At 34.0% G+C, this 14,802-nt stretch overlaps 1 protein-coding gene across 2 annotated transcripts in view; it reads left to right on the plus strand.

Moving 5' to 3' along the window:
* The window catches only part of Crispld1 (cysteine rich secretory protein LCCL domain containing 1), a 44,949-nt gene extending 30,474 nt beyond the window's left edge, over nt 1-14,475 (plus strand). Inside the window, exons 11-15 of one of the 2 annotated variants that reach the window (XM_015485715.2) lie at nt 992-1,035; nt 1,132-1,204; nt 6,661-6,736; nt 10,885-11,015; nt 13,389-14,475. In XM_015485715.2, the coding sequence (XP_015341201.2) occupies nt 992-1,035; nt 1,132-1,204; nt 6,661-6,736; nt 10,885-11,015; nt 13,389-13,440 (376 nt within the window). In that variant the 3' untranslated portion in view covers nt 13,441-14,475. The remainder of the gene's footprint in view (nt 1-991; nt 1,036-1,131; nt 1,205-6,660; nt 6,737-10,884; nt 11,016-13,388) is intronic. The other variant, XM_048783074.1, reaches the window with a different exon arrangement.
* Nucleotides 14,476-14,802: the final 327 nt, after the last annotated feature.

Here is a 14,802-nt window from a genome sequence, read left to right on the forward strand (position 1 = left end):
GAGCAACTAATAAATAAAAATTTATAGAAGCATTAAAAAAAAAGATTTGCACCTTCAATCCTGAGCTAACATGTTCAGAGGGTGAACATATCATATCCATGCTAAAAATACCGTCACAAGGTTGGGTGCGGTGGTGCACACCTGTAATCCCAGCAGTTTGGGAGGCTGAGGCAGGAAGATCTTGAGTTCAAAGCCAGCCTCAGCAAAAGTGAGGAGTTAAGCAACTCAGTGAGACCCTGTTTCTAAATAAAATACAAAATAGGGCTGGGGATGTGACTCAGTGGCCAAGTGGCCTTGAGTTCAATACTTAGTACCAAATATATATATATTTGGTGTATGTATATATATATATACATATATATAATATATATACATTTATTTATATATATATATATTTTTTTCACACACACACACACACCATCACAGAAATCCTTACCTTCTGCAACAGGTATTTATCTCAAAATCTGGACATGCATAAGCAATTAAAATTTTAACATATAACAGTGTACCTAACTTTATATCACTATTTTTAATAATTCATATAATGAGGAGAGATTCATTCATGTGCTATAGACACTTCACTAGATATGAGGATAAATAAAAATTGATTTATGCACACTCCTTTAAGGGACGTATTATTTGTAGTCTTTATACAACATTGTCTTGTGTTTACCTCTGTGGGTTCCATGGAAACTGGGAATTAGTATTTAAGAATTTTAATTTTGATATGAAACCAATATGCAGATAGTATGTGCATTGTTTGTGTTATTATCTATTTTTGAGATTTATAATGAAAAGAAACCACCCTCTAATGTTAAGAAGTGAACGTAGTATGGATTTATCCTAGGTGATGTATTCTTATATCTCTACTTACATAGGTAATTTAATGAAAAAGATTTTAAAAATATAGTGTGCATGGATCTGAAAGGCAGTTATACTTATGATGATGCCTAAAAGCAAATGATTGATATTACTGTCTTTTTATCTTTAGAAAATATCAGTCTGCTAATTCCTTCACAGTCTCTAAAGTAACAGGTGAGACTTTTTTTTTTAATCTCATTTCCTTATTACTGTGTGTTGGGTTTTCACTTCTAACAGAGTCACTTATTGTTTTGTGCTTTTATTCTTCAGTTCAGGCTGTGACTTGTGAAACTACTGTGGAACAGCTCTGTCCATTTCATAAGCCTGCTTCACATTGCCCAAGGTAACATTTTCTAAATTTTCTTATTTTTTTAACCCATATGTGTGTGTATGTATATGCACGTGTGTGTGTATGTGTGTGTGTGTGTGTGTGTTTGTGTGGCTTTGATCTGTTTTTACATGAAATTCTATGTCTCCAGGATTCAAATTATAGTGGAATTTATTGACTATAAAATAAGATCATATACATATGATCTTGAACTGCTAAGCAGGAAGACGTGATGGGACTTCACAAACTTCATACACTCCTGGCCCTCCTAGTATGTCTTCTCCAAATTCCAGAGTACTTACTGCTATTCTTTAGCAACAAGGATGGTGCATGTGATTTGTTTGTTCATATTTGCTACAAAAGAGTTCTTTATCAGTCTGCTTGGGCTATTATAATAAAATGCCATATACCAGATGGTATAAACAACAAAAATGTTTTCTCACAGTTCTAGAGGTTTGGGATGCCCAAAATCAAGTTGCTGTATGATTTGGTTACTTATTGGTACTCTTCCTAGCTGTCAGGCAGCACCATGTATTTTGTGTCCTCACAAGGTGGCTGGAGAAAGGGCTTACTCCCTTGTATCTCTTCTTAGAAGGTCACTAATCCTTATATTTGGTAAGGGGCCCTCCCTTATGTCATCTTGTAACCTTAATTCCCTTCATAAAGGTCCTATCACAAAGTCACAATGGGGTTTGGACTTCAACATATGAACTTTGAGATACAAAAACATTCTTTCTATAAAATGTTCTTTCATGGACACTGAAATGATGTAGTTTTAGCATTGCTATTCAGGTTCTAAATTAGATTAATCTAATTGCAACTCAAGTCAAAAGGCCTATGTCTGCTTTTCTTTTTGTTTTTAATATGTTCTTAAAAATTATAATGAAATTTTATCTACTATAAAATAATGAAGAAAAAGTCTTCACTTTTCTGAACCAAGCTAAGATGAACACTATTAGAGGAACAGTACATCCACAAGCCATCGTCAACACAGAAGAAAAGTAAATTATGTGCCTACACATACTGTCTTAGTCGTAGACATGCTACTTCCCAAACTCATAATGAGATTTAGAGAAATAATGGTAGTTTGATGACAGAGGTTGAGGTAGGAGGATCATGAGTTCAAATCCGGCCTCAGCAAAAGTGAGGCACTAAGCAACTCAGTGACACTCTATCTCTAAATAAAATACAAAATAGGGCTGGGGAATGTGGCTCAGTTGTCAAGCATCTCTGAGTTCAGTTCCTGCTAACCGCCCCCCCCCAAAAAAAAAAAACTAAGGAATCTAATTATATGGTAAAATTTATTTACATAGGAAAAACCCTTTTAAAACTGAAGTAATATCTCAGTTCAAGAATGAGCTTGTTGTTGATAAAGTAACGAAAGACTATGTTGTTGATACAGGAAAGCAAATACTTCATTCTGTCAGAAGGAAGATTCTCAATTATTGATGTGATTTAAGGTATCAATTCTTTCGCACAGGAATATCTAACCTGTTTCCTTTTGAACACCAAATCCTTTTATTTCTATCGTAATGCAAGAATACTGTTATAATGTTTTTGGTCAGCTAACTTGGTGCATACTGATTCGAGACTTCTGGATTCTTCAGCATATGTGTTTTATTGAAGTCAGCAGATTACAAAGTGGATGGAATACTTTGAGGATCCCTTACTGTATGAAATTCTTTGTATACTTTTTTACCATCTGACCACAAATGAACTATATGTTAAACATTTTTTATGTTTTTATTTTTTGGGGTACTGGGGGTTGAACTCAGGGGCACTTGACCACTGAACCACATCCCCAGCCATATTTTGTATTTTATTTAGAGACAGGGTCTTGCTGAGTTGCTTAGCACATTTATTTTGCTGAGGAAGGCTTTGAACTCATGATCCTCCTGTGTTAACCTCCCAATCCAATGAGATTACAGGCATGTGCTACCTATTGCCTGGCTATGTTAAAAATTTGTTATAATAATATAATCTTCCGTTTCTAGAGCTTCACCAGTTATGCTATTACAAAGCTTACTGATTTGATTCAGTCATTATTCTAATTTTAGAAAAATTTGCAGGTTTTTTTTCAGACTAGTCCTGTACTCACAGATTATATGTTTACAGGGAGAAGTAGAGATATATTGATAGGTGAAGTTGATGAACTTTAGCATCACAATTACACATTTATAAATATTTGTTATTCACCATATTCCAGTACTATGTTAGGGCCCATGCAGCTAAATGAGTAGGAATAAATAATAAGCATAATCTCCATGGAGCATAGACTATAAAGCCTTTCTCTAGTAAATACTCAACAAATGGTAATTCTATGTCTCTCACAGTATGTATATCAATATTTTTCCCAAGGAGAAAAATCATTCAAGTAAAATATTAATTAATGAGTTTCCTACTTCTTGGCTTGTTCCAGGAAGGGAAGCATCCAAAAAAGGAAAATGATATAAATTTTTAAAATTTAATTTTATTATGTTTTCACCAAATAATAAATCCATAGAATTAAGAATTTATACATAATTTTTACCTTATGTAGTTTGGAAAGCACCTCCTTATATACTTTTTAACTTTTTATTTTATCGAATAGTGAAACCAAGATTATCTTTTCTCATGTAAAATTTTTAATAGTTCATAAATTAGGTCTTAATTATATCACTGACATAATAGTTTATAACTTTTAGGGAACCATGTGATTGATTTATATGCCTTAGAGTTTTATTTCACTTAAGGGTATATCCTGGAGAAGAATGGCAAGGATAATATAAATAAAGTAGCTAATGAAGGACGTGAAGGACTGCCTGCATAGTCATGTCCTTGGGAGGTTTCATAGCTACCGAATAACCTAAAATAAACTATAGAATTTGTGTGTGCATGTGTGTGTGCATGCGCGTGTGCACGCACATTTGTATTACTAGAAATCTTATCCTGCTTTACATTTATCTATAAATAATTAGGCCTTTAAAATTATTGAATGCTTAATATGTAAAAGTAAGTGTCATTAAAATGTGTCAGCATTTTAATTCAAGGCTTACAGGCAAAATAAAGACAATGGAATGTTTACTAGATCACTGCCTACCTTCTCTATAGAAGGTAATAAGATGTTAAAAATAGATATAGGATACAAGCAAAAAAGTTGCCCTGTCTTTTCTGTTTTTACCTGAACTTAACTAAGTAGATATTAACTCACCTCAAAGCTATTGACCTTGGCCTTCTGTAAACCAAGTGTTAAATATGATTAATGTGGAGTTCACACAGCATGACTTTAAGGACATAGCAGGTAGTTTTACAACCAGTGGGAGGGCAGTGAATGTCCAGCAGTTCCCAGATGTAGTCAGCTCATTTTCCAGTCTGTGGGACACCCTTCATTGTGTAAAATCCCAGACACTGTATTTTTTTTGGAGGGGGAGGAGGATGGGGCTACTAGCTTTGAATTCAGGGGCATTCAACCACTGAGCCACATCCCCAGCTCTATTTTGTATTTTATTTAGAGACAGGGTCTCACTGAGTTGCTTAGGGCCTCTATAAGTTACTGAGTCTGGCTCAGCCCTACAGCTACTGGGATTGCAGGCGTGTGCCATTGTTCCCCACAACACTGTCTTTTATAACAGTCAATTTTTAAATTCAAAGTTATAAAATGCTCAGATTCATTTATTTCTTATTGTTTAAATAGTTCTGGTTTAGATATTGAAATATGAAATATGTATAGTCTGAAGTATATGGTGTTATGCACATTTTAGAAATAAGAACTAGAGCTGTTTTTTAAAAGCTATCCTGAGGAAGAGCTGCTTAATTGGTTAAGGTAGTTTCAATGAAAATTTTTGAAAATCCTTGATATCATCATCCACCAGTGATTTTCATGTAGTTCTTATATTGAGAATCTCATTTAATATATAAAACTTAATTGTATTTTTTCCAATGTTGGTTTATATTTACTTTTAGTGCATGAATATGTGTTGGCACGCATGCTTGCATGTGTGTGCGTGTGTGTACACGATAGGGGGAGAGAATAAACTAAGAAGAGCAATTGATCTTAAAAAATGTGCTGTATGAAAGTTTCTTGAACTCTAGGAGTAGATTTGAAAATATTTTTGATTAAACACTGATAACTGAACTTTATATTTAAACAAAGTTTTGGGAAATTTGTTTTAAATGAACTAATCCAGTCAGATAACAGGCAATAGGATATCTGGAGAAAGAACGTTTTATGCAAAGAAGAATATGATTATGTCCCAAGGCAGAATCACATTGTTTATAAGAAATAACTGTCAGACCACCATGAATGGAGCAGAGTGAGGAAGGAAAAGGAGTGTTTAGCTCAGAAAGTTAATGGCGTACTGAATATGCAGGGCTTATTGGACATTCTAAGCATCTTGTCATTTCTTCTGAATGAAATGGAAAGCCCCTGGAGTATTTGAAGCAGAGAAATGATGTGTTTGGACTTGTGCATATGGATATAGATTGGAGAGAACCAGTAATGAACAAGATCATCCCTGGAAAGCCTGTTGCAGTCAGTTTGATAATAGATGATAGAATCCAGAGTCACGGAACTTGAGATGCTTAGGGATGCCCTGATCTTATGTATATTCTAAGGTGTAGCCAATAGAAATGGCTGGGTTGAGTGTAAGATGTGAGATAAAGAAAGGGACCATGGGTAGAATAAAGGTTTTGGCTGAGACTCCTATAACAATGGAATTACCATGTATTGTGCTGGGAATCCTACAAAGAAGTAGATTTGGGGAGTAGAGCTTAGGAATTTTGATTCATACAAAATAAGTTTGAGATATTTATTAGACCTCAAACTAACAGGAGTGTTGAATAAATGGTCGGATATATATCTATATAATCTATATATCTATATCTATATATCTATATATCTATATCTATATATCTATATCTATGTATATAATGCCTTGCTTTTGCTGAGGCTGGCTTTGAACTTGACTCAGCCTCTTGAGCTTCTGGGATTATAGGCATGTGCCACTGCACCCAACTATAATTTTTGAATAAAAGAAGTCCCAACTACAGATACAAATTTGGAAATCAGGTGTTTGTTGATGATAATTAAAGCCATGAATTGAATACAAGACAAAACATGTAAACAGAAAAGAAATTATGAAGTGTTATGACAGTGACTCGGATTTTCCTAGTTGTCTGTTGACCACATTCTACAGACACAATGAGTAGCAGATTCTCCACTGCATAGAGGTGCTTTTGATGTTTTCTTCTGCTTTGAATCCCCAAGTTAAATGTCTTCCTGACTAAATTTAAGATCTCACATTTGTGCTGAAACCTAGATGTGGATAATATAAACAGAAGCAATTGTGCCGATTGTACAATTGACCTACTTCAGGAGAGAAAACAATAATAGGGTTTACAATGTTGAGTTTGGTTCTGTGTATGAATGCCTATGTTCTTATTAATAAGAAAGACTGAAGTAAGCCACTTACATTACATGTTTTTTTTTTCAGAGTATATTGTCCTCGTAACTGTATGCAGGCAAATCCACATTATGCTCGTGTAATTGGATCTCGAATTTACTCTGATGTAAGTATCTTAATTAATATAGATCTCAATATTCATGCTTATATAAAATATATACATGTATTTAAATGTATATATGTGCCTTTATGTAAGAATGAGAAAAGTTTCTTTACCCAGAGACTTACTCTTGGAACAGTTACTCAATAATACCACTGAAAAATGAATTCATGTGCAAATATGAGTGTACAAAAATTTATTTTGCATAAGTTGTTATTTATATCTTTCCAGTATGTCTTTTCACCACATTTTTGTTTGCATTGTAGTTGTACATAATGATTGGATTTGTTGTTACACATTCCTATATATACACAATATGACAATATGATTTGGCCAATATTACTCCCTAGCATATATCTTTTTCATGTATTTTATATCAGGCACTTAAAGAAATAACCTTGGAGGCATTATTGGGAAGGAAAATGCATTTTTATTTTCTCTTCCTTTTAATTCATCTACATCTTAATTATAAATTGGATGATTACGAATTTGCTAAACATATAGAATTTGCTAAATGCATAGAAAGTATTCTAGTGGTTACATGACTATATGTTTGACAAAGTCACTTAACTGTATGCCTTTTTAAAAAAGGTTGAATTGGTAAATTTTACTCTATGTAAATTATTCCTTAATAAACTTAGTTGAAAAATTTAAAAAGATCTGTTTGAGAAATAGCTTAGAATACAAATCAGATCATTCCCTAAAGTACAAAAGGAAACTAATAGCATGATGCTGTAAGTAGATGACTTAAGAGGGTTGAATAATGAATATTAACCATGATGGTTTCCTTCTGGATAAATGTACTTTGAGCAAGGTTTAAAGTGTTGGTTGGTAGAGGGGATTATGGAACATTCTGGGTGGTTTGCATGATATCTACAAATACATGGATTAAATGTGTTTCTCGTAGCCATAGCTTGAAAATTGGAGCTAAGAGGGACCACAGCCAAATTAGTCTGAGAGAGAGAGGAATCTGCTCTGGGAATGTACAGGTGAAGACGCTGAAAGTCATGCTGATGAGTTTAGATTTCATGCTGTAGACATTTAGAAACCATCACAGATTTCTAAGCCAAAGAGTTACAAAAATAAATTTAAGAATCTTCTTGTTTTGATTTTTTAGTTTGTTCTAATTAGTTATACATGATAGTAGAATGCAATTTGACACATTGTACACAAATGGAGCACAACTTTTCATTCTTCTGGCTGTACAGAGTATAGGGTCACACCAATAGTGTAGTTATGCATGTATATAGGGTAAATCCATCTCATTCTACTGTCTTTTGCATCACCAACCCTCCCACCCCTCCCCTCACTCCCCTCTACACAATCCAAAGTAAGAATGTACTTATTCAATAGAATACTACAAGAATCTGCTTGTATAAAGAAGCCTGAAATATGCATATTACCACCTTGTCTCTTTTGAAACATTCAGTTGGGTCCAAGGTTTTCTCAAATTCAGCAATTTGAAATGATTCTCCCATTCTAAGCTTTACATGCTTTAGATTTGCAATTTGCATTATTACTGTCTGCAGCTTAAATGTCCTACAGATACCTGGAATTTGCTAGTCCTCACATTTGTGCTTATATTCTTATCTCTTTGAAATACACCCTTTTTGAAATTTTTCTGTCAAAATCATGGCTGTTTCTTATATTCCAAATTATTGCTACTTTCTCTGTGAGGTACCTTGCTGGCCCTCCTAATTCAAGCATGAATTCATCCTGCTTTCATCTCCTATTGTGTTGTCTTTACCACTTTACCTATTTTGTTAGGTATCCTGTTGGTTACCCTGTCTCTCTTATTAGTTTGTGAGTTCCTCAAGGGCAGCAGCTGTGCTGTCCATCATTTCTTCATCACTTCTTCGGTATCTGCCAAGTTATGCTTGTTTCTGCTCTGACAGAACCTAGAGCACACAGTGGCATCAGACACTAAGCAAATATCTTACACATAAATATTTGCTGAAAACAACTAATTAATATGTAGGAATGTGTCTATCTAGACTCTTTAGAGACTTCCAGAAACGTTGTTTCTTCCGATTTTCCCATTAGCATCAGAACTTTTAATTTTAGTCATGCCTGTAAAAAAAATCTTTCAGAATAGCCCATTCAGTTCTGTACCTTGAAGCCATCATTTTCTAGAATTAGAGTTTGTTAGATCTTGTATCCTGAGATCATTTTATCTTCCTATCTCAGTGAAGTGGGTAGATAATATGTATCATTATTTGGTTCTTTAGGGAGTAAGTTGGCAATAAAAAAATTACAGTCACATGGGGAGTGCAAAGTCAGATTAAACCAATAATTTCCAGGGTTCCCAGCTCCTACAATATATATGATCCCTTCAAATAAGGTTGATATGGAAAGATGAGCATGAGTCAACCAAATTGCCTCCCTCTGGCTTTCTCTTTCTCTCCGCCCTCTCCTACTTTACACAGTAGAGTTAGAACGTGCACATTTTACTGCCTTGAATTTTTATTTGTAGTTTATTACAGATTGTTAATTTCACATTCATTACAAAATTCCACTATATGCCTGGAGAAAATTCTTATTTCTTTCAAATAATATATTCTTACAAAGTATGGATATGGATAAAATAAATAAAACTTCTGACTTTTGAACTCAGCTGGAATGCCTGCTGACTGCAGAGCTGTAAGCGAAACAATAGTCTCAAAACATAGTAAAAGTGTTTGGATTTAGTGAATGTTATCATCTAAGCACTTTTGTTGCCTTGGGGGAAAAAATGCTGATATTACCCTTTTAACAGAAGAGCAAAAATATGTGTACAGAACTGTTTCTATTTCCATCTGTTATGAATTGTATTTGGATACGATTATGAATTCAGTGTGGGCCTTTCATATGGTCAATAAAATGCCTCCTTAGAGTCTGGACACAAGGTTTTAGATGTGTGGTATTTTTGTGAGATAGGAAAAGCCTGAGAAGGATTAAACAGCCTGGCTGCAGGCTCTTTGAGCTAATAAATACTGACTGATGGCACAGAGTTCAGAGCACAGCGAGAAAGCAAGGTCACATAAGATATACACGCTTATGTGAACTTTAAAAAAGCATATTCAATCACCCACATGTGCAGAGAGATAAGAACAGAACATGCCAATGAGACTGGGAAAGACCCATGGGGATTTGAGGTGGGTGGCTCTATACTGAAACAGTTCAGGCATTTCCTGTTATGGGATTCCCTTAGGCTGCACTCAGCTATCGACAAATTTTGGTAGAACATTTGGCTTAAAGCCAATAGTAAAATCTAGGAAAGACTGTGATAGGTCAAAAGAAATTATTTGACTTTTTAGGATTCATTTAAAAATGTTGAAAGTATTAGACTTGAAACAGTAATTTTCTCCTTCGTAGAAATTGTATTAAATTCAGATTATGTAACTGGTACATTGTAAATAAAGCCATTTTTCTAATACTCATGTCAGGTCCTTCAAACCAGAGTAATAATAACCATTGCAAATTTAAGTAGAAGCTATAATTTTTCCTTTTTGTCACAAATATTTTATTAGTGCATTATAATTACACATAATAGTGGAATTCAGTGCTACATATTTGTAAATGCACACAATATAACAGTGTAATCTGTAATCTGGTCACTTTGTGTTATTCTGTAGGGCAAAACATTTCTGCATAGATTGTATTATGTAATAGGAAAAAAATCCCCATTTAATATATGACCATATTTTGGCAAATGGACCATAGAGATAATATAGAACTAAGGTTATATGGAAGTCAAAACGGAACATGAATGAGGCACAGATAATCCAACCTATGAACATTTCAGCAGACTGATTTCAGTATGCATCAGCAAAGGGTAAAATTTAATAATGACAAATAGGACCCTGAGGAGATAAAAGGACCTAATTTGCTTTTTTATTGCTTTGACTATAAAAGCCTGTTTTTTGTATAGCACTAGTATTTGTAGATTAGATGGTGGAAGGGTGTTACCATGGCAGCCACCTTTAAGATCTTCCTTCAGACTTTCTCAGGATTGGCTTTGACTTTGTGCCTTTTGAAACATTCCTTTATATGCCAAACATTGTCCAGTAACTCCTAAATGGCTGCATAGACAGATGTCAGAAGTAGAAGAATAGGCTGGGCAAGTTCCGCAGTACTTTCCTAATAGTGGCATGTTTTTCTCCTTGCCTCCTCAGCTGTCCAGTATCTGCAGAGCAGCAGTACATGCTGGAGTGGTTCGAAATCATGGTGGTTATGTTGATGTTATGCCTGTGGACAAAAGGAAGACTTACACGGCGTCTTTTCAGAATGGAATCTTCTCAGAAAGGTAAAAACAAGCATGTGTGTATGTGTATGTGTGTGTGCAATTGTTTTCATGTACCTACCTTGTGATGTATGGTTGCTTCACAGCAGACCCACTTGCACATGATTTCATTAGGCGACCCAGCTTGGATGTTTCCTTTACATACTTGTGTAACAATTGGTTTTCCAGGGGTGGGAGAATCTGCAGTACCAGAGGTGCCTGTCTCCTGCAGGCTTATAAAAATCAACATGAAAATCGGATTACAAGTCAGAACCACTCTTTTGTTAATTGCTCTTATAATTAGGAAATTTCTTTCATCCTCTTTTGGATTTTCTAGATTAGGTTTTATGCTTAATTCTTTCTCGATGAACAAGGCACTGAATATTTCTCTAATCCAGTTATCTGACAAAGTATTTGACAAAAACAATGAGTCTGATTTTCCCTAGAACCAAATTCTCTTTTGCACTGGAACTTGGATGCCTTGCATGTTGTAAACGAACTCTTTCAGGTCCTCTCATGGTATTTAGCTCATTAGTGTTATATATACTTGGGGATTTGAGAAAAATTCATGTGGCTCACCTTATCAAGTGTTAATAAACAATAAGATAAATGAACCTTCAATGATTTTTTTTTAAATAATTGGTACTTTGGAAGTAATGTTATGTCCCACTTATTTGTATAGACACAGAATAAAATCCCTTTTAGATGTTTCCTGGGATTTTCAAAATTACAAATGGAGGATTTGTATATCAACTAGTTACTCTAAAGTACACCACAAGATATGACATGCAGAATATCTAGATTGTCTTTCACATAACCATCTGGGTATCAGCCTCATAAAAAGACAAATCTGCATTTAGTATCTATATTCAGATGAGATCATATCAAGAGGCCATTATTGAGAGGGGGATTTCTCAATAACTTGCCTCCTGGCCTTGAGAATCAGATATGATATGCAAAGTGAATTATTGAGTTTATAGAATCTGATATTTCCTTTTGTAAGCTAACCTGAGTGATATGATTCCATTCACTGCTTATATTTCTTAAATTCATCTTAAAGCTATAAAATGACATTCTAACAAAACTGAGAATAATAATTTTGGAGTACCTAATATGAATATTCCAGACACTAGACACTACTATACTCTGAGAATTCTCTCTCAACTTCACTAAAAGCCCCATAATGTCAATTCAGTTCTGTAAACTCTGATGTTTATACATGTTAACTGATGTTCCAAGTTGATTAAATAATTGACTTGCCCAAGGTCAGATAACTTAATAATCCCTGAACTCAGGCTCCACACTAGGGCTATGGGCTCAGAGATAAACCTTGAACTTGACCATTTGCTTGTGTGAAAAACTTGGTGCATGTGTGTCCATCCATCCATTTGGTGTGTGTGTGCACATTTGTGGTTTCTGCATCATTTTCTTTCTTTAAAATTCTCTTCCTTTTGTTACATATATATAAATAAATACATGAAAGCACTTACACTTTATCTCTTTCTTACCATTTGTTGTATTGATCATTTATTGTCTTTAAAATCTTTTAAAATTATTAAGCCAATAGAACTATGTAAAAAAGCAAAAACTTCAAAAGCTTCTAGTTTAAAGATGAAATAATGATTAGTGGTCTTATCAATATGTTTTAATTTCTAGAAATTTAAACAAAATGTAGTTTAATCATTGATGCCAAATAAAAAATAAACAATTTAATAAAGAGTAGAATTTATGGTTCTCATTACTTTTAACTCTGTTTTAAAAGTACCTCCAAAATGACACTGCATGCTTTGTGGTGTGTGTGTATGTGTATGTGTGTGTATTTTTCCATTTTGGTGAAGAAATTTTTGAATCTTTTCAGACTTCACCATTAAATTCTCCTGCTAATATTTTTCTTGAGAATGTGGATGTTAAGAAGAATTAATCTGTGCAATAGCAATATAATTTAAATTCTGTCAGAAATGGTACTGACCTAGTACTCTGCAATATTGCTTAAGTATCAGACATCTTTTTGACTTGGAGTTAACTTTTGTCTATAAATATCAATTGTAAACTGAGTCTCAGCATTACCTCAAGAAAGTGGAGCAATAGGTGCCTAGCTCTGTTTTATTAGAATCAAAGGAAATAAAATATGAAAACTTGATCCAGACTTTGTGACATTTTCTAGAGACTACTATTATTCTTATTGCACATCTTCAATTTCTTTAATGAACTTGCAGTCTAGAGTACAACCAAAATTTAAAGAATTATGTCATCCTCACTCACACATTCCAATAGCTACAAATTATAGTGGCCTTAGAAAGTTAACCGTCTGGATTCATATAACTGTCGTAAGACAGCATGATTTATTAGAAGGATTATGTTTAGAGATGACATCAATATTTTTTTTCATTTCTGCAGTTTACAGAATCCTCCAGGAGGAAAGGCATTCAGAGTATTTGCTGTTGTGTGAAATGGAATACTTGGAAGGGGATCATAAAGACTATTCCAAATGTCATATTTCTGAAGTTTGTATAAAACTGTAACATTACTGTACAGAAGATAGCAGCTATTTTCAGCCCCCCCAAAATGCCAACTGCATAAAAATTGATAGACAAAATCTATAAAATAAAACATGGGACATTAGCTTTGAAAAAAGTAATGAATATGTAATGGTTTTAGAAATCCTGTGTTAAATATTGCTATATTTTCTTAGCAGTTATTTCTACAGTTAATTACATAGTCATGATTGTTCTACATTATATATATTATATTATATGGTGCTTTGTATATGCCACTAATAAAACAAATCTCAACATTGAATGTGAATGGCCCTCAGAAAATTATCTGGTGCATTTAAAAATGATCAACTCTAAAATGAAAAGAAATCTTTTTATCACGTTTTCCTCAGCTATTGTTACCTGCACTAAATCTCAAGTTGTTTTCCATTGAATACCTGAACAGGTTTTTTTTTTCTTTTGTTAAGTTTAGGAATATAGAATAGTAAATCATGTTATTACACTTGCTATTTTGTATAAAATAATTCTTTAATATTCAAATGAATCTATTAAAATGTTTGGTTTTTTGGGAATGGCTTTAATGGTAAAAGTAGTGGTATGAAAACATTTCTAGTAATCATGTCGTAAATATAGCTTAAGCATGGGTAGCTATAGCTTCCTGTGCAATGTTTAAATTGAGGTCATAACATTGTCTTTTGTATCCTGGCAAATACTCCTGCAGGCCAGGAAGTATAATAGCAAAACATTCTAACAAAGATGAACTAATGTATTGCATCATCATTGCTACTGGTCTTCATAGTGGCAAATGGCCTTGTGTATAAATGTTGTCATATTATGGTACCTATAGTGGTGATATATTTGTTTCTATGAAAAATGTTTTGTGCTTTGAGACTAAAAAATCTGTAAAATGTTACTTTTGGTATTTTTTCTGCTGGTGAATTTATGCATTTCCTATAAACATATTAAAATTAATAATGTTTCAAAGTATTGTTTTCAGTTCTGTTTGTATGATGCATGCTTTGATTTAGAAGCAATTAATGAGCACAATTGGTAGCAGTTGTCTAAATTTGATTTATTAACTATTTTAGTTAGTTTTTGCATCACTGTGACCAAAATACCTGACAACAACAACTTAGAGGAGGAAAAGTTTATTTGGGGCTCACAGTTGCAGAGGTCTCATTTCATAGAGTTCTCTGTTGCTCTGGGCCCAAGGTGAGGCAGCACATCATGGGGGAAGGGCCCAGTGGAGGAAAGCTGCTCTGCTCATGGCTCATTCTGGAAGCCAAAAATGAGGGGGAGGGGAAGATGTGCCCTTC

This window comes from Marmota marmota, unplaced genomic scaffold (assembly GCF_001458135.2).
Source record: "Marmota marmota marmota unplaced genomic scaffold, marMar, whole genome shotgun sequence".
Lineage (NCBI taxonomy): Eukaryota > Metazoa > Chordata > Mammalia > Rodentia > Sciuridae > Marmota > Marmota marmota.